Source organism: Oncorhynchus nerka, linkage group LG7 (genome assembly GCF_034236695.1).
Source record: "Oncorhynchus nerka isolate Pitt River linkage group LG7, Oner_Uvic_2.0, whole genome shotgun sequence".
In the NCBI taxonomy this organism is placed as follows: domain Eukaryota; kingdom Metazoa; phylum Chordata; class Actinopteri; order Salmoniformes; family Salmonidae; genus Oncorhynchus; species Oncorhynchus nerka.
In genome coordinates, this window is record NC_088402.1 from 80,395,384 (window position 1) to 80,420,746 (window position 25,363).

The 25,363-nt window shown below is 43.9% G+C and overlaps 1 protein-coding gene across 1 annotated transcript in view; it reads left to right on the forward strand.

The window, feature by feature from the left end:
• The window catches only part of LOC115122977 (low-density lipoprotein receptor-related protein 1-like), a 298,647-nt gene that overhangs the window by 88,705 nt on the left and 184,579 nt on the right, over positions 1–25,363 (forward strand). The window contains exons 3-5 of the mRNA XM_065021093.1: positions 14,247–14,381; positions 24,486–24,605; positions 24,794–24,922. Of these exons, the coding sequence (XP_064877165.1) occupies positions 14,247–14,381; positions 24,486–24,605; positions 24,794–24,922 (384 nt within the window). The remainder of the gene's footprint in view (positions 1–14,246; positions 14,382–24,485; positions 24,606–24,793; positions 24,923–25,363) is intronic.

The following is a 25,363-nucleotide window of genomic DNA, read 5'->3' on the forward strand; positions in this document are numbered from 1 at the left end:
AAGCAAATCTTGTCTGCTAAATGAACTAGTGTAGCCCACAGCCATTTGGCATAGCCACATCAGGACCTAACATAAGGACAACTCAGAGTATGCTATTCTTTTCTTCTGAAATAGACTACATTTCTTCATTGAAATCCAAACCTTGCAAAATACTCCCAACACTAATGTTTTCCTCTTCGCCTGTGCAGGAAGTAAAGCTCTCTCATAGTTTGTCTAAAATGGGTCATCAGCTGTGATTAGAGAGAGAAAACAAGTTAGAGAGAAAAGGAGTGAGAGACAAGGGGGAGGATGAGGAGACAAACAGTTTGCTTTGCAGCATGGGTTGAGATAGAGAGGGAGAGGCAACAGCCGCTGTAGAGAGACATGGACCAGTCTGTGGCAACCTAAATGCCAGAACCGGACAAGAACCTGACACCCTCAGCACACAGGGGGACAGACACCTGCCTGGAGGTGACAGCATTCCCTCCCCCATATGCCCCCCTAGGCACAACTATAACAACATAACCAACAAAAACGGGTCACAACATAGTCAATGGTAGACTTCGAGGAGACTCCTATGGTAGGTACACCTATAGCTCATCCCTTGGCAGTAGTACTGTAGACCACTTTATCACTGACCTCAACCCAGAGTCTCTCAGTGTTCACAGTCAGCCCACTGACACCTCTATCAGATCACAGCAAAATCACAGTCTACATGAACAGAGCGATACTCAATCATGAGGCATCAAAGCCAAAGGAACTGAGTAATATTAAGAAATGCTATAATTGGAAGGAATGTAGTGTGGAAACCTACCAAAAAACAATTAGGCAACAACACATTCAATCCCTTTTAGACAACTTCCTGGACAAAACGTTCCACTGTAATAGTGAAGGTGTAAACTTGGCAGTAGAAAATCTAAACAGTATATTTGACCTCTCACCTTCCTTATCAAATCTAAGAATTTCAAACAGAAAACCGAAGAAAATGAACAGCAATGACAAATGGTTTGATAAAGAAATTCAAAAACCTAAGAAAGAAATTGAGAAACCTGACCAACCAAAAACATAGAGACCCAGTAAACCTGAGCCTACACCTTCACTATGGTGAATCACTAAAACAATACAGAAATACACTATGGAAAAAGAAGGAACAGCACGTAAGAAATCAGCTCAATGTAATGGAAGAATCCATAGACTCTAACCACTTCGGAGAAAATTGGGAAACACTAAACAAACAACAACATGAAGCATTATCTATCGAAAATGGAGATGTATGGGTAAACCACTTCTCCAATCTTTTTGGCTCTATAACAAAGAACAAACAGCAAAAACATATACATGATCAAATACACATCTTAGAATCAACTATTAAAGACTACCAGAACCCACTGGATTCTCCAATTACTTTGAATGAACTACAGGACAAAATAAAAACCCTCCAACTATCACACCCTGATCTGTTTCACCTGTCTTTGTGTCTCCACCCCCCTCCAGGTGTCACCCATCTTCCCCATTATCCCCTGTGCATTTATACCTGTGTTCCCTGTTTGTCTGTTGCCAGTGCGTTTTGTTCCTTAAACCTACCAGCGTTTTTACCCTTGCTCCTGCCCTGTCTATATTCCTGTTTTTCCGGGTTTGTCCTTTCTGTCTGCCTGCCTGCCGTCCAGTACCTTTCTGTCTGCCTGCCCTGAGCCTGCCTGCCGTCCAGTACCTTTCTGTCTGCCTGCCCTGAGCCTGCCTGCCGTCCAGTACCTTTCTGTCTGCCTGCCCTGAGCCTGCCTGCCGTCCAGTACCTTTCTGTCTGCCTGCCCTGAGCCTGCCTGCCGTCCAGTACCTTTCTGTCTGCCTGCTCTGAGCCTGCCTGCCGTGACCCTGCCCTGACCCTGACCCTGCTCTGAGCCTGCCTGCCGTCCTGTACCTTTCTGTCTGCCTGCTCTGAGCCTGCCTGCCGTCCAGTACCTTTCTGTCTGCCTGCCCTGAGCCTGCCTGCCGTCCAGTACCTTTCTGTCTGCCTGCCCTGAGCCTGCCTGCCGTCCAGTACCTTTCTGTCTGCCTGCCCTGAGCCTGCCTGCCGTCCAGTACCTTTCTGTCTGCCTGCCCTGAGCCTGCCTGCCGTCCAGTACCTTTCTGTCTGCCTGCCCTGAGCCTGCCTGCCGTCCAGTACCTTTCTGTCTGCCTGCCCTGAGCCTGCCTGCCGTCCAGTACCTTTCTGTCTGCCTGCCCTGAGCCTGCCTGCCGTCCAGTACCTTTCTGTCTGCCTGCCCTGACCCTGCCTGCCGTCCAGTACCTTTCTGTCTGCCTGTCCTGAGCCTGCCTGCCGTCCAGTACCTTTCTGTCTGCCTGCCCTGACCCTGCCTGCCGTCCAGTACCTTTCTGTCTGCCTGTCCTGAGCCTGCCTGCCGTCCAGTACCTTTCTGTCTGCCTGCTCTGAGCCCGCCTGCCGTGACCCTGACCCTGCTCTGAGCCTGCCTGCCGTCCTGTACCTTTCTGTCTGCCTGCTCTGAGCCTGCCTGCCGTCCAGTACCTTTGCCTGTCCGTGTTCTAATTAATAAACGTTGTTTTACTTCGGCATTGTCTGCACCTGGGTCTTACAGTGCCTTTCAAAAGTATTCAACACCCTTTTTTCCTATTTTGATGCATTACAACCTGTAATTGAAATAGATTTTTATTTGGATTTCATGTAATGGACATACACAAAATAGTCCAAATTGATGAAGTGGAATAAAAAAAATACTAACTTAAATAAATAACGGAAAAGTGGTGTGTGCATTTATATTCACCCCCTTTGCTATGAAGCCCCTAAATAAGATCTGGTGCAAATGAATTACTTAAAAATAATACAATGTGATTTTCTTGATTTTTGTTTTAGATTCCGTCTCTCACAGTTGAAGTGGACCTATGATAAAAATTACAGACCTCTACATGCTTTGTAAGTAGGAAAACCTGCAAAATCGGCAGTGTATCAAATACTTGTTCTCCCCACTGTATATACCAACTAATTGGTGAGGGCACTAGAACAGTCTGCAGCACCCGGCCTCACCCTACTAGAATCTGAAGTCAAATGTCTACTGTTTGCTGATGATCTGGTGCTTCTGTCACCAACCAGTGAGGGCCTACAGCAGCACCTAGATCTTCTGCACAGATTCTGCCAGACTTGGGCCCTGACAGCAAATTTCAGTAAGACCAATATAATGGTGTTCCAAAAAAGGTCCAGTCGCCAAGACCACAAATACAAATTCCATCTAGACACCGTTGCCCTAGAGCACACCAAAAAACTATACATACCTTGGCTTAAACATCTGCGCCACAAAGCTGTGTTCCAAAAAGCAGTGATCTGAGAGACAAGGCAAGAAGGGCCTTATATGCCATCAAAAGGAACAAAAAACTTGACATACCAATTAGGATCTGGCTAAAAAAATCTTGAATCAGTTATAGAACCCATTGCCCTTTATTGTGAGGTCTGGGGTCCTCTCACCAACCAAGAATTCACAAAATGGGACAAATACCAAATTGAGACTGCATGCGGAATTCTGCAAAAATATCCTCAGTGTACAACGTAAAACACCAAATAATGTGTGCAGAGCAGAATTAGGCCGATACCTGCTAATTGTCCAAATCTAGAAAGGAGCCGTTAAATTCTACAACCACCTAAAAGGAGGCGATTCACAAACCTTCCAAAACAAAGCCATCACCTACAGAGAGATGTACCTGGAGAAGAGTCCCCCTAAGCAAGCTGGTCCTGGGGCTCTGTTTACAAACAGAAACAGACCCACAGAGCCCCAGGACAGCAACACAATTAGACCCAACCAAATCATGAGAAAACAAAAAGATAATTTCTTGACACATTGGAAAGAATTCACACAAAAAAGAGCAAACTAGAATGCTATTTGGCCCTAGACAGAGAGCACACAGTGGCAGAATACCTGACCACTGTGACTGACCCAAACTTAAGGAAAGCATTGACTATGTACAGACTCAGTGAGCATAGCCTTGCTATTGAGAAAGGCCGCAGTAGGTAGACCTGGCTCTCAAGCGAAGACAGGCTATGTACACACTGCCCACAAAATGAGGTGGAAACTGAGCTGCACTTCCTAACCTCCTGCCAAATGTAGTACCATATTAGAGACACATATTTCCCTCAGATTATGCAGATCCACAAAGAATTCGAAAACAAACCCAATTTTCCTTCATTCCCATATCTACTGGGTGAAATACCACAGTGTGCCATCACAGCAGCAAGATTTGCCATTGTAAATACAACCCATATTTATGTTTATTTATGTTCTCTTTTGATACTTTAACCATTTGCACATCCTTACAACACTATATATATACAGTTGTGGCCAAAAGTTTTGAGAATGACACAAACAACATTTTTCACAAAGTCTGCCACTTCAGTTTGTATGATGGAAATTTGCATATACTCCAGAATGTTATGAAGAGTGATCAGATGAATTGCAAAGTCCCTCTTTGCCACCATGCAAATGAACTGAATCCCCAATAAACATGTCCACTGCATTTCAGCCCTGTCACAAAAGGACCAGCTGACATCATGTCAGTGATTCTTTCGTTAACACAGGTGTGAGTGTTGACAAGGACAAGGCTGGAGATCACTCTGTCATGCTGATTGAGTTCAGATAACAGACTGGAAGCTTCAAAAGGAGGGTGGTGCTTGGGATCATTGTTCTTCCTCTGTCAACCATGGTTACCTGCAAGGAAACATGTGCTGTCATCATTGCTTTGCACAAAAATGGCTTCACAGGCAAGGATATTGCTGCCAGTAAGATTGCACCTAAATCAACCATTTATCAGATCACCAAGAACTTCAATGAGAGCAGTTCAATTGTTGTGAAGAAGGCTTCAGGGCGCCCAAGAACGTCCAGCAAGCGCCAGGACCGTCTCCTAAAGTTGATTCAGCTGATCGGGGAACCACCAGTACAGAGCTTGCTCAGGAATGGCAGCAGGCAGGTTTGAGTGCATCTGCATGCACAGTGAGGCGAAGACTTTTGGAGGATGGCCTGGTGTCAAGAAGGGCAGCAAAGAAGCCACTTCTCTCCAGGAAAAACATCAGGGACAGACTGATGTACTGCAAAAGGTACAGGGATTGGACTGCTGAGGACTGGAGTAGTCATTTTCTCTGATGAATCCCCTTTCCGATTGTTTGGGGCATCCTGAAAAAAGCTTGTCCAGAGAGGACAAGGTGAGCGCTACCATCAGTACTGTGTCATGCCAACAGTATAGCATCCTGAGCCCATTCATGTGTGGGGTTGCTTCTCAGCCTAGGAACACAGCCATGAATAAAGAATGGTACCAACACATCTTCCGAGAGCAACTTCTCCCAACCATCCAGGAACAGTTTGGTGACGAACAATGCCTTTTCCAGCATGATGGAGCACCTTGCCATAAGGAAAAAGTGATAACTAAGTGGCTCGGGGAACAAAACATTGATATTTTGGGTCCATGGCCAGGGAACTCCCCAGACCTTAATCCCATTGAGAACTTGTGGTCAATCCTCAAGAGGCGGGTGGACAAACAAAAACCCACTCATTTGACAAACTCCAGGCATTGATTATGCAAGAATGGGCTGCCATCAGTCAGGATGTGGCCCAGAAGTTAATTGACAGCATGCCAGGGCAGATTGCAGAGGTCTTGAAATAGAAGGGTCAACACTGCAAATATTGACTCTTTGCATCAACTTCATGTAATTGTCAGTTAAAGCTTTTGACACTTATGAAATGCCTGTAATTATCCTTCAGTATTCCATAGTAACATCTGACAAAAATATCTAAAGATACTGAAGCAGCAAACTTTGTGAAAATTCATATTTGTATCATTCTCAAAACTTTTGGCCACGACTGTACATTAAATGACATTTGATATGTCTTTATTCTTTTGGAACTTCTGTGAGTGTCACGATCGTCGTAAGAAGCGGACCAAAATGCAGCGTTGTATGTGTTCATGATGATACATTAATTAAAGAAGGCACTGAAAACAAAACAATAAACAAATAATTACCGTGACGCTATAATAACTGTGCTGACACAAGCAACTAACATAGACAATCACCCACAACCCACAATGACAAAACAGGCTACCTAAATATGGTTCCCAATCAGAGACAACGACTAACACCTGCCTCTGATTGAGAACCATATCAGGCCAAACACAGAAACAGACAAACTAGACATCCAACATAGAATGTCCACTCAGATCACACCCTGACCAAACAAAACAGAAACATACAAAGCAAACTATGGTCAGGGTGTGACAGTGAGTGTCATGTTTACTGTTCATTTTTATTGTTTATTTAACTTTTGTTTATTATCTACTTCACTTGCTTTGGCAATGTTAACATAGGTTTCCCATGCCAATAAAGCCCCTTAAATTGAATTGAATTGAGAGAGCTAGAGAGAGAGGCATAAAGAGAGGCAGAGAGAGATGGAGAGTGGGAGAGGAACTCTGCTGTCATCAGGCTCTTAGTTCTGGTCGACACAGATGAGGAATCGTTGTTTTTCCTGGAGAGGAGGAAAAAGAGAGACTACTTGGTATTCTGTTGCTGGCTGTAATGGACAATATTTCTTTGTCACTGTTTTCCTTTCTGTTTCTCTTTCTTCGGCATGTGTCAGGTTTTTTGTCTAGCTGGCAGAAAGGGTTCCTGTCTGAAATGTAGTTATTTGTTCAGTGATTTTTCCTGCACACAGAACTTTGGTCCCATACAACAAGTTGAAGTTGGTTGTTAGGGATATGGTTTGAATTCTAACTAACTGTGAGCTTGCGGGAACAGGTGTGTTGATGTGTATTTTCTATTGAAGTGCAGAGAAAAGGTCAAATATTCAATGCCTTGCAGCCTAGCTAGGACACCTAAGATCCCCACAGCCCCATGGCAACACAAAGACCTGTTATGCAATACACTGAGCTATTCTCTAGGGTCTCCTGTTTTAAGTCTGGACAAATGAAGCACAAACACATCTTTATGGCCAGCTACCTGCCTCTTCCCTGCCCTGCTGGCTCAACACCCTGCCATCAGTCCACTAGTTATCACAGCCCAGCCAATTAATGATTTGATTTGAATGTTTAGGCCACAGCCTGGCAGGACGGATAACATTGAACACTTCTCTATAGCAGAGAATAGAGGAGATTAGATAGAAACCATCTAAGGCTGAGCGGCCGGTATTCTGATTTGCCCTTTAAAGACATTTTTTTTCTTGTGAAAACATTAGAAAACGTCTCCGGGGCTGTGAAAATTAATCCCTCACACTCACAGGCTGTTGTTCAGGTGTGATCATAAAAAAATCATACTTTTTTAAATGATGATTAGTGATTAATGATTCGTTTGTGTTTGGATATTTAGGATGTGTTCTGGTGATATGCTGATATTTGTAAGTGCAGTCAAGTCACAAATATACTATACAATTCAAGATAGGGTATGTCCTAAAATAATAACTATTCATCTTTCTATTCATAGTATTTATAAATAGATAAAAGACAGGATTAGAAGAAAGCATCGTTATTGAATTAATACTTCTTCAAATACAGTTGAAGTCGGAAGTTTACAGGTTGGTTTTGGCAAGTCGGTTAGGACATCTACTTTGTGCATGACACAGGTAATTTTTCCAATAATTGTTTACAGACAGATTATTTCACTTATAATTCACTGTATCACAATTCCAGTGGGTCAGAAGTTTACATACACTAAGTTGACTGTGCCTTTAAACAGCTTGGAAAATTCCATAAAATTATGTCATGGCTTTAGAAGCTTCTGATAGGCTAATTTACATTGTTTGAGTCAATTGGATGTGTACCTGTGGATGTATTTCAAGGCCTACCTTCAAACTCAGTGCCTCTTTGCTTGACATCATGGGAAAATCAAAAGAAATCAGCCAAGACCTCAGAAAAACAATGTAGGCCTCCACAAGTCTGGTTCATCCTTGGGAGCAATTTCCAAACGCCTGAAGGTACCATGTTCATCTGTACAAACAATCGCAGAGACGCGATCTGTCTCCTAGAGATGAACGTACTTTGGTGCGAAAAGTGCAAATCAATCCCAGAACAACAGCACAGGACCTTGTGAAAATGCTGGAGGAAACAGGTACAGAGTATCTATATCCACAGTAAAACGAGTCCTTTATCGACATAACTTGAAAGGCCGCTCAGCAAGGAAGAAGCCACTGCGCCAAAACTGCCATGGGGACAAAGATCGTACTTTTTGGAGAAATGTCCTTTGGTCTGAGGAAACAAAAATAGAACTGTTTGGCCATAATGACCATCGTTATGTTTGGAGGAAAAAGGGAGAGGCTTGCAAGCTGACGAACACCATCCCAACTGTGAAGCATGCGGGTGGCAGCATCATGTTGTGGGAGTGCTTTGCTGCCTGAGGGACTGGTGCACTTCACAAAATAGATGGCATCATGAAAAAGAAAAAGTATGTGGAGATATTGAAGCAACATCTCAAGACATCAGTCAGGAAGTTAAAGCTTGGTCGCAAATTGGTCTTCCAATTCACCCAACTTATTGTGGGAAGCTTGTGGAAGGCTACCCGAAATGTTTGACCCAAGTTAAACAATTTAAAGGCAATGCTACCAAATATTAATTGAGTGTATGTAAACTTCTGACCCACTGGGAATGTGATGAAAGAAATTAAAGCTGAAATACATCATTCTCTCTTGTATTATTCTGACATTTCACATTCTTAAAATAAAGGGGTGATCCTACTATGATTAAATATCAGGAATTGTGAAAAACTTGGCTAAGGTGTATGTAAACTTCCGACTTCAACTGTATAAGGAACTGAAACACAAAAGTACTCAAAACCCCGGAATTAGGTAGGAATCAACATGGTAGTGATAAAAACACAGCAAACCGAGGACAGAAGGCACAGTGTCACTGATCCTCCCGGTACTGCTGCTCATTCTGTTCACCAGCTCCGGAGGTCTACGTCACCGGCCTTCTAGGCGTCACTGAACTGGATCATTACCACCAACCCCGGACTGTCTTGTCTCCTTACGCACACCTAGTTCCCATTCCCCCTGATTAGTATGTGTATATATGTGCCCTCTGTTTCCCCTTGTCCTTGGTGGTTGTTGTTCCATGTCTGTTGGTCTTGTGAGTACCTGTGCTCTGTTGTTTCGGCTTTGATACTACGCATTAATTATGCTTTTGTTAATACGGGTCTCATCCTGTGTAATTGTTATTGCCGTTCTCCTCCCGTGTATTTATTAGAGGTTTACACCTTGCTCTTTGTTTGGGTTTACAGCCCTGTTATATTTGACCTGTTTGTTTTGGGCTTCGTCCCCGTCATGTTCATGACATGCGCTATCTTGGTTGAAGTAATAAAAACACATATTTCGTATTCCTGCACCTGTTTCCTATCATTTATACAACATGACACACAGTATGTGGGTATTTGCGGGTGTATTGTGATGGTAGGTGCGGTGTGTGTTTTTGTGTTTGAAAAAGACTGGAGTTAAGTGAGTGAAAAAAGAAAGTGGTTGCAAATGCCAGAGTGTGTGTGTGTGTGTGTGTGTGTGTGTGTGTGTGTGTGTGTGTGTGTGTGTGTGTGTGTGTGTGTGTGTGTGTGTGTGTGTGTGTGTGCAAGCAGGAGTATTACATTTTGTGAAGATATGGGATATACATTTTAAAATTGATTATGAATATAGTTTATTTATTCATTGTCTTATCATGATGGTGCGCATGATGGAGCGGTCCCCAACCCTATTCACTAGACACCCACCTGAGAGATCCACACACTAAGGAGAAATCCTTATTTGTTTTATAGGCCTACTGAAAGTAGCTTATATGCAGCCAAGACAGAAAGATACATGCTGTCAGAGACCCACTAAAGCAGCACTGTCTCCTCAAGATTCTGAGCCTGCCTGGGAGGGTTGGTCCAACTAAGCCAAATCCCCCACATGGGTGAGCATAACATACAAGGCATTTTTCAAAGCTGCTAATGTGAACCTTGATGACCTTGTACCTAGCCAGAGCGGATTTCAGTGAGGTACCCCCACCCAGGTAGTGGCAGTGCTGGCAACACTAGCTGCAGTAACCCATGGGGAGGGGGTCACACTCAGACATTCAGAAAGGGGGCCTATTCTTAGGGGGGTGTATCTGAGCGCCATCAGCAAGGACTTGACATTGGTTAGTCAAATCTCCCCATTCTTGCTCAATTTTGCATGCCTTCTCAAACAGCTACAACTGTATATGCATTCACACATCAAGTCTTCTCTTGAGTTGGGCCTGGGGATGGAACAACTGTTGAAAATCTGAGCGTGTGTGTGTGTGTGTGTATCCCACATCTGTTGCTGTGGGGTGATGATGTTGGGGACAATACAGGATGAATCACAATATTTGTTTGCCAAAAATGTAATTTTTGTAATGCCAATCCTGGTTAGAGGTAACAATCCTGTTTATAGGTAACAATCCTGTTTAGAGGTAACAATCCTGGTTAGAGGTAACAATCCTGGTTAGAGGTAACAATCCTGGTTATAGGTAACAATCCTGGTTAGAGGTAACAATCCTGGTTAGAGGTAACAATCCTGTTTAGAGGTAACAATCCTGGTTAGAGGTAACAATCCTGGTTAGAGGTAACAATCCTGGTTAGAGGTAACAATCCTGGTTAGAGGTAACAATCCTGGTTATAGGTAACAATCCTGGTTAGAGGTAACAATCCTGGTTATAGGTAACAATCCTGGTTAGAGGTAACAATCCTTCATATGAACTGCCAACATTATTACGGATATTATTTGTTTATTGTGGAAATGAAGATATGCAAGATTTGTATATACAGTGGGGAGAACAAGTATTTGATACACTGCCGGTTTTGCAGGTTTTCCTACATACAAAGCATGTAGAGGTCCGTATTTTTTATCATAGGTACACTTCAACTGTGAGAGACGGAATCTAAAACAAAAATCCAGAAAATCACATTGTATTATTTTTAAGTAATTAATTTTCATTTTATTGCATGACATAAGTAGTTGATACATCAGAAAACCAGAACTTAATATTTGGTACAGAAACCTTTGTTTGCAATTACAGTGATCATATGTTTCCTGTAGTTCTTGACCAGGTTTGCACACACTGCAGCAGGGATTTTGGCCCCCTCCTCCATACAGACCTACTCCAGATCCTTCAGGTTTCGGGGCTGTCGCTGGGCAATACTGACTTTCAGCTCCCTCCAAATATTTTCTATTGGTTTCAGGTCTGGAGACTGGCTAGGCCACTCCAGGACCTTGAGATGCTTCTTACCGGAGCCACTCCTTAGTTGCCCTGGCTGTGTGTTTCGGATCGTTGTCATGCTGGAAGACCCAGCCACGACCCATCTTCAATGCTCTTACTAAGGGAAGGAGGTTGTTGGCCAAGATCTCGCGATACATGGCCCCATCCATCCTCCCCTCAATCGTGTGCAGTCGTCCTGTCCCCTTTGCAGAAAAGCATCCCCAAAGAATGATGTTTCCACCTCCATGCTTCACAGTTGGGATGGTATTCTTGGGGTTGTACTCATCCTTCTTCTTCCTCCAAACACGGCGAGTGGAGTTTAGACCAAAAAGCTCTATTTTTGTCTCATCAGACCACATGACCTTCTCCCATTCCTCCTCTGGATCATCCAGATGGTAATTTGCAAACTTCAGACGGGCCTGGACATGCGCTGGCTTGAGCAGGGGGACCTTGCGTACGCTGCAGAATTTTAATCCATGACGGCGTAGTGTGTTACTAATGGTTTTCTTTGAGACTGTGGTCTCAGCTCTCTTCAGGTCATTGACCAGGTCCTGCCGTGAAGTTCTGGGCTGATCCCTCACCTTCCTCATGATCATTGATGCCCCACGAGGTGAGATCTTGCATGGAGCCCCAGACCGAGGGTGATTGACCGTCATCTTGAACTTCTTCCATTTTCTAATAATTGCACCAACATTTGTTGCCTTCTCACCAAGCTGCTTGCCTATTGTCCTGTAACCCATCCCAGCCTTGTGCAGGTCTACCATTTTATCCCTGATGTGCTTACACAGCTATCTGGTCTTGGTCATTGTGGACAGGTTGGAGTCTGTTTGATTGAGTGTGTGGACAGGTGTTTTTTATACAGGTAACGAGTTCAAACAGGTGCAGTTAATAGGGGACAGGTGTGGACAACTTTGCTTTACTCCTCTTGACAGTTTAATACTTTCTGAGAAGTAGCCATTATTTACTCTTTTACACCTGGGGTTACTATACATAACTTTAACCCACTGTAAAAGAGATTCTCCATGATTTAAATATTCCAGGCACTTGTATATACATTCCAGTCGAACTTTATCAAAATACTTTTCAAGTCAGCTATGAATACCAGGCCTGGGTTCCCAGATTTTTCGTTGAGTTCTATTGTTTCCAGTTCTTGTCTTATATTATCTCCAATGTATCGTCCATGTAAAAAACATGTCTGAATAGGAAGAATAATATCTGACAATACCTTTTTAATTCTATGCGCTCTGCATTTTGCTAGAATTTTTGCATCACAAGACTGAAGTGTAATGGGCTTCCATTTTTTTATGGACTGGATCTTTATATTTACCATTTGGGTCATGTTTCAGTAATAATGACACCAGAACTTCTTGTTGAGTATCTGCTAATCTACCATTTACATAGGAGTGGTTAAAACATGCTAATAATGGTCCTCTGAGTATATCAATAAAGGTTTGGTATACTTCCACTGGTATGTCGTCCAGCCCTGAAGTTTCCCCCTATTAAAGGCTTTAATTGCATCAAGCAGTTCCTCCTCTGTAATTGATTGAATCTATATATAATCCTCACATAATGTTTCCCACGTAACGTATAATATGTAGCCTACGGCAGGTGATCCAATGTCTCGTTTTTTTTGTTGTTGTTTTTTTGCATTTTCCAATTAAGAACATTCAAAACAAAAGTGAAAAGATATTAGACAACGATAGGACAAAGTGACAGTAACAGACGAGCGTAACAAAAATAAATTATAATTATAATATATAAACAAACATACAATAATAAAAAAATAATAATAATAACGAGACATTGGATCACCTGCCGTAGGCTACATATTATACATTACGTGGGAAACATTATGTGAGGATTATATATAGTTTCAATCAATGAGATGTGGGGGGAGATTCTCCATATAGTCAATAAAAGGTTGCCAAATTCTGTAAAATGTCTTTAACTTATTCCTCAAGCAGTAAGTGATTTTCTCCAAAGGGATACAACTATTAACTTCCGATAGCCACATTGCAACTGGCAGGGAGGAATCCAATTTCCATTTCAAGGCAATACATTTCTTGGCAATCGCTAGCAATATTTCTGTTAGCTTTATAGTATGGCTTTGCCTAAGATTGGTGTTAGTAAAGTTACCCAGTAGACAGACCTCCGGGTCTAAAGGGAATGCAACCCCGTGAATTGAGGATATGGTATCGCATACCCCCTGCCAGAAACCGTGTAGTTTTGAACACTGCCAAGTGGAATGGAGGAATGTTCCTTCATCTGAGCCACATCTAAAACATAGGGAGGAGATATCTGGGTTGAACTTGTGCAGTCTAGATGGGGTGATATAGAGCTGATGGAGGAAATTAAACTGGATCAGTCTGTATCTGGAGTTCAATGTGGATGTAACCCCATCCCTGCATAGGTCACTCCATAGATCCTCATCAAGATCAATACCCAGATCTTTCTCCCATCTAAGTCGGGTTTATCTAGCTCAGGCAGTGTTAGTCCTGACATAAGAGCATTGTAAACACGGGAAATGATCTTGAACAGTGGTTGGTCTGCGTGGCAGAGTTGTTCAATAGGTGACATCTTAGGTAGGTTCCATTGTCCCTTGAGAGTACATAATAACACTCTTAGCAAAAATGTTTATCTTTCATTTACAATATGTACAATGTAAGAGAATAGAAAGTATCAGAACCTTTGTGAAACATCCCCGCAGAGCTGAAAAATGTATGGCAAATAGAAATCAAAACTGGATGGTGTTCAGAGATAGATGGGAGGGGTTGAGTGGAGCTGAAAGATGGGACTATAGACAAACAAAATATGTTGTTGTCCATCAGTTTACTCCAATTAGAGGAGGGATGGTAGATTTAGGGAAAAATAATAAAGGGAAATATATTTACTAAAAAATATAAGGGGGATTGGAAATGATGCAGACAATTACAATGATGGAAACCACAATCTATCTGCAATATTAAAGCAACCATTTTTTTTTTTACAATGGTTACTAGTTTCTGTGGTATCATTTGATCTCTGACTGTAATGTGTGTATTGTGTTGCAGGTCCACACAGAGTGTCCCTGTGTCCGGCCAATGAGTTTGAGTGTCTGGGGACAGACATGTGTATCCACATGAGCAGACTGTGTGATGGGAGCCCTGACTGCACTGATGGCTGGGATGAAGGGCCACACTGTAGAGGTAACACACACAGAAATATACACACACACACACACACACACACACACACACACACACACACACACACACACACACACACACACACACACACACACACAGTAAATCAGGAAGTCCCCTTTGTAGCTATAGAATCTGTACAGGCACAGCTCGGGCAACTGTTTTCTTGGGTCCTTCCTATTTCTTAGTTCCTACAGAACACTGGGCCAGCTAATCCTGCTACAGCCAGCCAGTGACTCGGCTCCTCTTTTGTCTGGTTCCACAATGAGACACCATGGACTCAATAGCTGGTCAAATAACACCCTATTCTCTATATAGTGCAGTGCTTTCGGCCAGGAAATCGGACATAGTTATATCAGACACAGCCAATATGTCCCCTCTGTGTGGCTCTGTTCTTTTGTCTTGTTCCACTATGGGAAGCTATAGACTCAATATGTCTTCCTCTCTGTGACTCAAATTAATATTAGGGATTGGATTTGATGATGAGAATCTCCTCCTATCCGGCCGGCATGGCTGTCTGGGTAAATGCTCTGCTCTGCCTGCCAGAGACGTGGAAGGGGCCTCTGAGCCTCACATTCTCTAGGGCCTGATTGATAAATGAATTACTTTTTCTTGGAGAGGAGAGAGAAGAGGAGCCATTGTGATAATGGAGGCCATCTCATTAGAGCAGTTGATGGAGGAAGACCATGTTTATTGGACAAAGAAGAGATTACAGTTTGGGTGGAACTGTGGAGACAAAGGGAGAGAGCATGTATAGAACAGAACCAGGCTAACTGGACGTTTCTCTCATGGCAAAAGGCAATGTTGTGTTCATACAGGATTCATACAGCTGATATTGAGTGTGTGTGCTGTACTGATATTAGTCCAGCTCATATTTGATGTTTTGGTGTATGTTCAATTGGGACATGTTTGTTGGTTTGGGTGCATTCCCCTACAAAACAATATTGATGCCAAATAACCTTTTGAGTTCTCCTTTATGAAACAAAAGTTCTACAACAGGGCCTGGAAAAAGACCAGTACACATTAGAACTGCCAAGTGCACAAACAGTCCTCTGTCATATACATACTTAGAAAGATATGGTCTATCTTTCTTTTTCAAATATTATTTTTAAGTTCACTTGTTTTATGTGTGTATCATTTTGTTTATGAGGGTCATATTAAGTAATGGTGTGAAAGGATAAGAGTGAAAGTGATCGTTGTTGTCTGAAGTGTCAGATTCCGTTACTGCAATCTGTGGAACTTCCCTGTCCTGCGCAATGTTCCGCCGATGATGTCATATAGGCATGACACGTACCACCTGTCCCCGGTGAGCACACTGGTCCAGCTTTCCCTATGGCTGGAGTAAACAAACAAACACACACACAGACACAGCAGTGGCAGTGTGTTTGCCGGCACTTTCTACTGTCACAGTGTTTGTGTGTGAGCCCCCTGTTTTACGGAAAGCTCACCATTTCACAAGCATCCCAATGTTTGCTTGAACTAACTGGTGGGTTGTGCAGGCCAAGCGTTCTCTGGCCTGGTGCTTATGTCTCAAAGCACACTTTGTCATCCGCTTTGTCCAAGTAATTATCCACAAGTTGCTGACGAGGGGAGTGAGGCAGGCAAGGTAGGAGGCAGGCAGGCAGGGTTGTATTTTATCGCAGTACAATACAGTACAATACATGTTAACATGGTGGAGCTAGGTGTGGGAGGTGAGGAGTGGAATGGTTATATTATAGTGTGTGATAGCCAGGTTCTCTCCTGCTTATGTGTTACTGGGCATCTGAGGCTGGTGCCACTGGGCTGGTCATATCTCTGCAGATGTAACCCTTTACAAATGGAAGATTTGGGCACTGATAACTGCCTAAATTGGAAAGCAGTGGCTGTGCAGTAGCATGCTATACATGACGTCAGACCTCTGGCTCTGAGCTTCACAGCTCTGTATGGGTTTTGAGCACCACACGGGACCAGTAGTTGCCCCATCCCTCCCGTTAATTGGGCAAATTTTGGATTTTTTTTGTCAACTGACTGAGGGAAATGCTGTATGTGTATACACCCCACATTTTCCAAGAGTATTCTTATCGTGTTACTGAATGTTGAGTATCCGGGTGGGTTTCAGATTTCGTTATCAACAAATGTGGCAAAGTACAGTAAATGTAAAATGCACATAAAATCAACAGTGTAATGTTTGGATTCAGTCTTGTAGGTGAACTGTTGTGTCCTCAACTTTGATCTGATGATTTTCCCATAATCTCCAAACTGTTCCCTTTCAAATGCTACCATGCTTATGCATATGCTTTTCATATTTCTTCTGAAATAAGCATTTCAATTTGGCCCTATTAATATAGGCCATCTTTCTACGAGGGTAAAGCTGATGTAGACTGTGTGTGCCGGGTGTGGTGTATCCTTCCCACTATCTATGCTGCTAATATTTATTGTGCTTATTACCGTCCTAATATTCCTAATTATTTGTACACTCAGTGTAGTATTGTCATCTGCCACTGAAAAATAGCTGTTTGATGAATATTTGAGTCCCTGTTTTTGTTGAGGAAATGAACACTGGACCAGATAGAGACAGAAAGAGGAGATGTGAGGGTTAGGAATATCTTAACCCAGGACCTGGACATTGATAAAAGGAGAGGTAGACATGGCAGCTTCCTCACTGGTAAGTAACAAATGCCCAGTGACTGACTGGATCCTAGTTAGTCTGATAGTGTCGTCGCTATCGTTCACTTGGCCAGCCAGTCATCCAGTCAGTCAGTCCTAGTCAGCCAGTCATCCAGTCAGTCAGTCCTAGTCAGCCAGTCAGTCAGTCATCCAGTCAGTCAGTCCTAGTCAGCCAGTCAGCCAGTCAACCAGTCATCCAGTCAGTCAGTCCTAGTCAGCCAGTCATCCAGTCAGCCAGTCATCCAGTCAGCCAGTCATCCAGTCATCCAGTCAGTCAGTCCAAGTCAGCCAGTCATCCAGTCAGTCAGTCCTAGTCAGCCAGTCAGTCAGTCATCCAGTCAGTCAGTCCTAGTCAGCCAGTCAGCCAGTCATCCAGTCAGCCAGTCAACCAGTCATCCAGTCAGTCAGTCCTAGTCAGCCAGTCATCCAGTCAGCCAGTCATCCAGTCAGCCAGTCATCCAGTCAGTCAGTCCAAGTCAGCCAGTCATCCAGTCAGCCAGTCCTAGTCAGCCAGTCAGTATTCAGTATATACTGTTGATTGAGGTAACTAGGAATAATCTGTTGTTGGGAAAGACTGAGACGTCATGAAGGTTGTGAAGTAGTATGGAGGGGATACTGAGTTTTTAAACCTTGTCCAGTCCCTGTTTGTCCTTATCATCCCTTTCACCCCCATTAGGGTAGCCTAGTGGTTAGAATGTTGGACTAGTAACCGGAAGGTTGCATGTTCAAACCCCCGAGCTGACAAGGTACAAATCTGTGATTCTGCCCCTGAACAGGCAGTTAACCCACTGTTCCTAGGCCGTCATTGAAAATAAGAATTTGTTCTTAACTGACTTGCCTAGTTAAATAAAGGTAAAATAAAAAATACCCCACCTAAATATTGATCAGAGAGGCCCTGGGACTGTCCTGTCTGTCTGTGAAGGAAAACAACATACTTTTCCTCCTCTCTGCCTCCTTATCTGCTCTTGGATGGACTCCAAGAACACTCAGTATCACTCACCGCATTTGTGTGTGTGTGTGTTTGTGTGTGTGTGTGTGTGTGTGTTTGTGTGTGTGTGTGTTTGTGTTTGTGTGTGTTTGTTTGTGTGTGTGTGTGTGTGTGTGTGTGTGTGTGTGTGTGTTGTGTGTGTGTGTGTGTGTGTTTGTGTGTGTGTGTGTGTGTGTTTGTGTGTGTGTTGTGTGTGTGTGTGTGTGTTTGTGTGTGTGTGTGTGTGTGTGTGTTTGTGTGTGTGTGTGTGTTTGTGTGTGTGTGTTTGTGTGTGTGTGTGTGTTTGTGTGTGTGTGTGTTTGTGTGTGTGTGACATGCTTGTTGAACACTCAAGGCAGCAGTGTGACATGTGTTTTCTCAGGTAATTAACCCTGGTTAAATGGCTGAATGAACACTACTGTTGAGAACAGTTGACTGGTGACTTTTTTTCCCCTGTTGGTGCTTTGACTTTGTAACACTCCATGGCCTGTGACAAAATATGTATATTGGCTGCAGTTTACTGCAAATCGAAGTAATATAAGTAATTATATTTCAATGGTATTCTGCTCTCATCTCTCTGTGGCACTGTGGGGCACAACAAACATAAGATTCCATTCTGCAGTAATTATAATTCTATGGACGCAACCACAGAATAGAATGGCATCTGAAGTCAAAATGTGTCCTTATGCATATTCCCTTTCTGACTCATTCCCTTGAGTGTGTTGTGCTTTGAAACCCACAGTCAGAAAACTAGGTTTAGATTAGAGACGGGCTGAAATTGAAATTGGTGTCCTTCGGGCAATATCCACTTATTGCTGTGCTGATTGTGATTGTTGAAACTAGAGGCCCAGGGCTAGAGAAAGGTGAGGTGTTGGCCTGATGTAGGCATGGAGGGGCAGCACCCTGGCTAGCGTTGGCACTGTGTGTCTCTATGTGTGTCTCAGTGAATGGGTTTTATACAGGGCACACACACAGTGGGTTTCTTCCTCTCAGCGAGACCCCACAAAAGGGCCATTGTGGCCCGAGTGCCACAGGCTTTACATAATGAGGACCCTTCAGTGGTCCAACCTCCTCTGCGCTCTCCTCTAGTCACCCTCAACGGCCGGCACGTAATGGTCTCCTTTCAGCATGGCTGGACAGGGCTGTGGATTGTGGTGTGGACATCCCTTCACTCTGACTGATAATATTCCACTCCCTGTGTGATACTGTAGTGCCCTCCCATTATGATGTACTATTAAATGAGGTTGCACAGTCTGCTTTGGTGCAGTATGTTTAGTTATCTAGGAAATGGGACTTCACTGGACATGCCAGTAGGATTCCATGCTCTGCAAGCTTTGTGATGATGCTCAGACGGAGAGTTCATCTCACTTCCTTGTGTTGTGTCTGTGTGGTTATGTGTTTCTTGGCAGCACTTTGTTGGTGTGCTGCAGTCCTCTCTCAGACAGAAAGAAAGACAGACAACAGGCTGTATGGCCACTTCTGTCATATCTGCCTTTTGATCTAGTAGGTAGGAAACTGTTGGCAGGTAGCATGCTGAAGACTGCAGCGTGGGGAGACTGCAGCGTGGGGAGACTGCAGCGTGGGGAGACTGCAGCGTGAGGAGACTGCAGCGTGGGGAGACTGCAGCGTGGGGAGACTGCAGCGTGGGGAGACTGCAGCGTGGGGAGACTGCAGCGTGAGGAGACTGCAGCGTGGGGAGACTGTAGCGTGAGGAGACTGTAGCGTGGGGAGACTGCAGCGTGGGGAGACTGCAGCGTGGGGAGACTGCAGCGTGAGGAGACTGCAGCGTGGGGAGACTGCAGCGTGGGGAGACTGCAGCGTGGGGAGACTGTAGCGTGAGGAGACTGTAGCGTGGGGAGACTGCAGCGTGGGGAGACTGCAGCGTGAGGAGACTGCAGCGTGGGGAGACTGCAGCGTGGGGAGACTGCAGCGTGGGGAGACTGCAGCGTGAGGAGACTGCAGCGTGGGGAGACTGCAGCGTGGGGAGACTGTAGCGTGGGGAGACTGCAGCGTGGGGAGACTGCAGCGTGGGGAGACTGCAGCGTGAGGAGACTGCAGCGTGGGGAGACTGCAGCGTGGGGAGACTGTAACACGTGTTGTTGCCCTGTTATATATTAGCCTCTACTGTATGAGTGATTAGTCTGATATTACAGTGGGTAGAAGCCTCTAACTTTCTCTAGTCTAAATGATCCTTGCCTCAACTGTGCTAAAGTCTGTTACCACACTGTGTCCTGGTCTAGATATGGTGGGAGTCGGTGTTTATAAACAGTCATTCCAAATGTGCAGGCCAAGGGCCCTAATCACTTTCATATGCAGAGCGAGGAGCTAGTAGGATGTCCCTCACTCCCGGCCAAAGGACATTGTGTCAGTGGAGGCCATCGATGGGAGGATAGCTCATGGATTAAGATAAGCATTTTCACAGCTGATCTGCAGACAGGCTATTAGTGTGTTGACTGGAGGAAGGAAGCTATTGCTTATGTTACAGGCTTTGTTTTTTTTCCCTTGATTTTGTTTTCTATTTGGAGGTTGGTTCTCTTTGGTTCAGTGCTATCCCGTATCCTTGGGACGTCCATACCCTAAACCCTAACCTTTACCCTTACCGTAACCATTTTACATTTCAACTTCAATGGGGTATGGATGTCCCAAGGATCCCAGATAGCACAGACTATTCTGTATGGATTGGTATCATCCTCGTTGTTCAGGATGTGTTGCACCTGTTGTATTCGTTAGTCAGAAGGTGTTTCACCAATGATGTACAGTATATAACCTGGAAGCTTATAAGAAACCCCGCTATGCCCTCCGACAAACCATCAAACAGGCAAAGCGTCAATACAGGACTAAGATCGAATCGTACTACACCGGCTCCGACGCTTGTCGGATGTGGCAAGGCTTGCAAACTATTACAGACTACAAAGGGAAGCACAGTCGCGAGCTGCCCAGTGACACGAGCCTACCAGACGAGCTAAATAACTTCTATGCTCGCTTCGAGGCAAGTAACACTGAAACATGCATGAGAGCATCAGCTGTTCCGGACGACTGTGTGATCACGCTCTCCGCAGCCGATGTTAGTAAGACAGGTCAACATTCACAAGGCCACAGGGCCAGACGGATTACCAGGACATGTACTCTGAGCATGTGCTGACCAACTGGCAAGTGTCTTCACTGACATTTTCAACCTCTCCCTGTATGAGTCTGTAATACCAACATGTGTCAAGCAGACCACCATAATCCCTGTGCCCAAGAACACTAAGGTAATCTGCTTGTAGCACTCACGTATGTAGCCATGAAATGCTTTGAAAGGTTGGTCATGGCTCACATCAACACCATTATCCCAGAAACCCTAGACCCACTCCAATTTGCATACCACACCAACAGATCCACAGATGATGCAATCTCTATTGTACTCTACACTGCCCTTTCACACCTGCACAAATGGAACAGCTATGTGAGAATGCTATTCATTGACGACAGCTCAGGGTTTAACACCATAGTGTCCTCAAAGCTCATCACTAAGCTATGGACTCTGGGACTAAATACCTCCCTCTGCAACTGGATCCTGGACTTCCTGACGGGCCGACCCCAGGTGGTAAGGGTAGGTAACAACACATCCGCCACGCTGATCCTCAACACGGTGGCCCCTCAGGGGTGCGTGCTCAGTCCCCTCCTTTACTCCCTGTTCACTCATGACTGCACAACCAGGAACGACTCCAACACCATCATTAAGTTTGCCGATGACACAACAGTGGTAGGCCTGATCACCGACAACAACGATGAGACAGCCTATAGGGAGGAGGTCAGAGACCTGACCATGTGGTGCAAGGACAACAACCTCTCCCTCAACGTGATCAAGACAAAGGAGATTATTCTCATCGACGGGGCTTTAGTAGAGCAGGTTGAGAGCTTCAAGTTCCTTGTGCTCCACATCACCAACAAACTAACATGGTCCAAGCACACCAAGACAGTCATGATGAAGGCACGACAAAACCTATTCCCCCTCAGGAGACTGAAAAGATTTGGCATGGGTCCTCAGATCCTCAAAAGGTTGCATGACTCCCTGGCATGGCAACTACAGAGGGTAGTGCGTACGTCCCAGTACATCACCGGGGCCAAGCTTCCTGCCATCCAGGACCTTAATACCAGATGGTGTCAGAGAAAGACCCTAAAAGTTGTCAAAGACTCCAGCCACCCTAGTCATATACTGTTCTCTCTGCTATTGCACAGCAAGCGGTACCGGAGCGCCAAATCTAGGTCCAAGAGGCTTCTAAACAGCTTCTACCCCCAAGCCATAAGACTCCTGAACAGCTAATCACATGGCTACCCAGACTATTTGCATTGCCCTCCCCCTCTTCTACACTGCTGCTACTCTCTGTTTTTATCTATGCATAGTCACTTTATCCCTACCTACATGTACATATTACCACAATTACCTTGACTAACCTGTACCCCGCAACATTGACTCTGTACCGGTACCCCCTGTATTTAGCCTCGTTATTGTTATGTTATTGTTATGTTATTACTGCTACTCTTTAATTATTTGTTATTCTTAACTCTTACTTTTAATTTTTTTTTTCGGGGGGATTCTTGAAACTGCATTGTTGGTTAAGGGCTTGTAAGTAAGCATTTCACTGTAAGGTCTACCTACACCTGTTGTATTCAGTGCATGTGACAAATAACATTTGATTTGATTTGATATAACCCCTTGATTGCTGATGCTATGTATTGGCCATTGAGAGGCTTAGAAGCCACCGGTCGGCCATATTGGTACTCCCCAGTAGGAGCAGTCGTCCATAGGAATTAATGGAATTGTACTGTATCTCAACTAAATGTTTCAAGGACATTTATTTAAGTATTGTTTTGTTGTAGTGGAGACAGTAACATTAGTAATCTCTCAAATGTTTTTTTGTTAAATTATATATAGATTTTTTATGTTGTTTTTATTAGAGCTCGACCGAATATGATTTTTCAACACCGATACCGATTATTGGAGGACCAAAAAAAGCCGATACCGATTAATCGGACAATTTTTTAACATTTATTTGTAATAATGACAATGACAACAATTCTGAATGAACACTTATTTTAACTTAATATAATACATCAATAAAATCAATTTATTGGAACTTAAACATGTTCAATTTGGTTTAAATAATGCAAAAACAAAGTGTTGGAGAAGAAAGTAAAAGTGCAATATGTGCCATGTAAGAAAGCTAACGTTTAAGTTCCTTGCTCAGAAGATGAGAACATATGAAAGCTGGTGGTTCCTTTTAACATGAGTCTTCAATATTCCCAGGTAAGAAGTTTTAGGTTGTAGTTATTATAGGAATTATAGGACTATTTCTCTCTATACCATTAGTATTTCATATACCTTTGACTATTGGATGTTCATATTGGCACTTTAGTATTGCCAGTGTAACCAGTATCGACAACAGCTACTCCAGTACCCATGCCAATGGGAACAACTAAGTGTCTGTCCGGTTCATGATCCTACCTGATCTCGGCCTGATTGTCTGCGCCAGCTGGAAACATCTTCCCTTTATATGTTCTGTAACCACAGATCGTTGTTACAGCTACTCTCTTGTGTGGATTATCTGCAGCATTACCCATGTTTCTCAGAGCAATAGGAGGGGAACAACTAAGTGTCTGTCTGTCCTGTTGCTGTGTAACCTATATTCATTAAACATTTGCAATCCGCTGTATTGTTACAGTGTCAGAGCGAGTGACATTTGAAACGCTATTAGCGCGCACCCCGCTAACTAGCTAGCCATTTCACATCGGTTACACCAGCCTCATCTCTGGAGTTGATAGGCTTGAAGTCATAAACAGCGCAATGCTTGACACACAACAAAGAACTGCTGGCAAAACGCACGAAAGTGCTGTTTGAATGAATGTTTACGCGCCTGCTTCTGCCTACCACGGCACAGTCAGATACTTAGATACTTGTATGCTTGTACACGATATCTAGTAATATCATCAACCATGTGTAGTTAACTAGTGATTATGATTGATTGTTTTTTATAAGATAAGTTTAATGCTAGCTAGCAACTTACCTTGGCTTACTGCATTCGCGTAACAGGCAGTCAGTCTCCTTGTGGAGTGCAACGAGAGAGAGGCAGGTCATTATTGCGTTGGACAAGTGAACTGTAAGTTTGCAAGATTGGATCCCCCGAGCTGACATGGTGAAAATCTCTCATTCTGCCCCTGAACGAGGCAGTTAACCCACCGTTCCTAGGCCGTCATTGAAAATAAGAATGTGTTCTTAACTGACTTGCCTAGTTAAATAAAGGTATAACAAAACAAAAAAACAAACAAAAAAAAAAATTGGCAAATCGGCACCCAAAAATACAGATTTCCGATTGTTATGAAAACTTGAAATCGGCCCTAATTAATCGGCCATTCCGATTAATCGGTCGACCTCTAGTGTGAACCATGGCGTTTGCTGCCAACCAGGTTTCATTCCATGTGTTTCATGTGATTGTGATCTCACTCTGTGGTAGAGCTTGGACCAGACTGTGCCACCCATGGCTGCGAGGGCAACTGCTCAGTAACACACCAAGGGCCCAAGTGTTACTGCAAAATTGGCTATGAAGTCAGCCAGGATGGAAAGGCATGCAAAGGTATGACTCCTGAGTCCTGGACATGTACATGAAGTTACAGTAAACATATGACAACAGTCCCATGTCTGACCAGTGACTGACTGACTGACTGACTGACTGACTGACTGACTGACTGACTGATGGACTTACGGACTGACTGACTGACTGATGAACTGACTATACTGACATTGCCCTGCCTGAATCATCAGATTTCAACGAGTGCAGTGTGTACGGGACATGCAGTCAGACATGCTCCAACAACGAGGGCTCCTACACCTGCAGCTGTGTGGAGGGCTACCTACTGCAGCCAGACAACCGTTCCTGCAAGGCCAAGAACGGTGAGACACACACACACACACACACACAGAGAGAAACAAACAAACAAACAAACAAACAAACAAACATCAACATACTGTACAGACATATAGTCTACACTTGTCATAGACTAAAGCTAGACCAAGTAATAACTGTGTTTCAGTTGATTTGTTTTGTTTTGGTCCTGTCATGCTGTGTTATTATTGGAGGAATGAAATTTGTACGGCGTGACACTCTCTAATGCTGTTACAATTGAATTTACAAGGAAGAGATGTCAGAGCTATGTGACCTTTCTTCCCCTCTCCTTTCATCCCTCTCCTCTCACAATCATCCCTCTCCTTTTATCCCTCTCCTCTCACCATCATCTTTCTCATTTTATCCCTCTCCTCTCACCATCATCCCACTCCTTTAATCCCTCTCCTCTCACCATCATCCCTCTCCTTTTATCCCTCTCCTCTCACCAT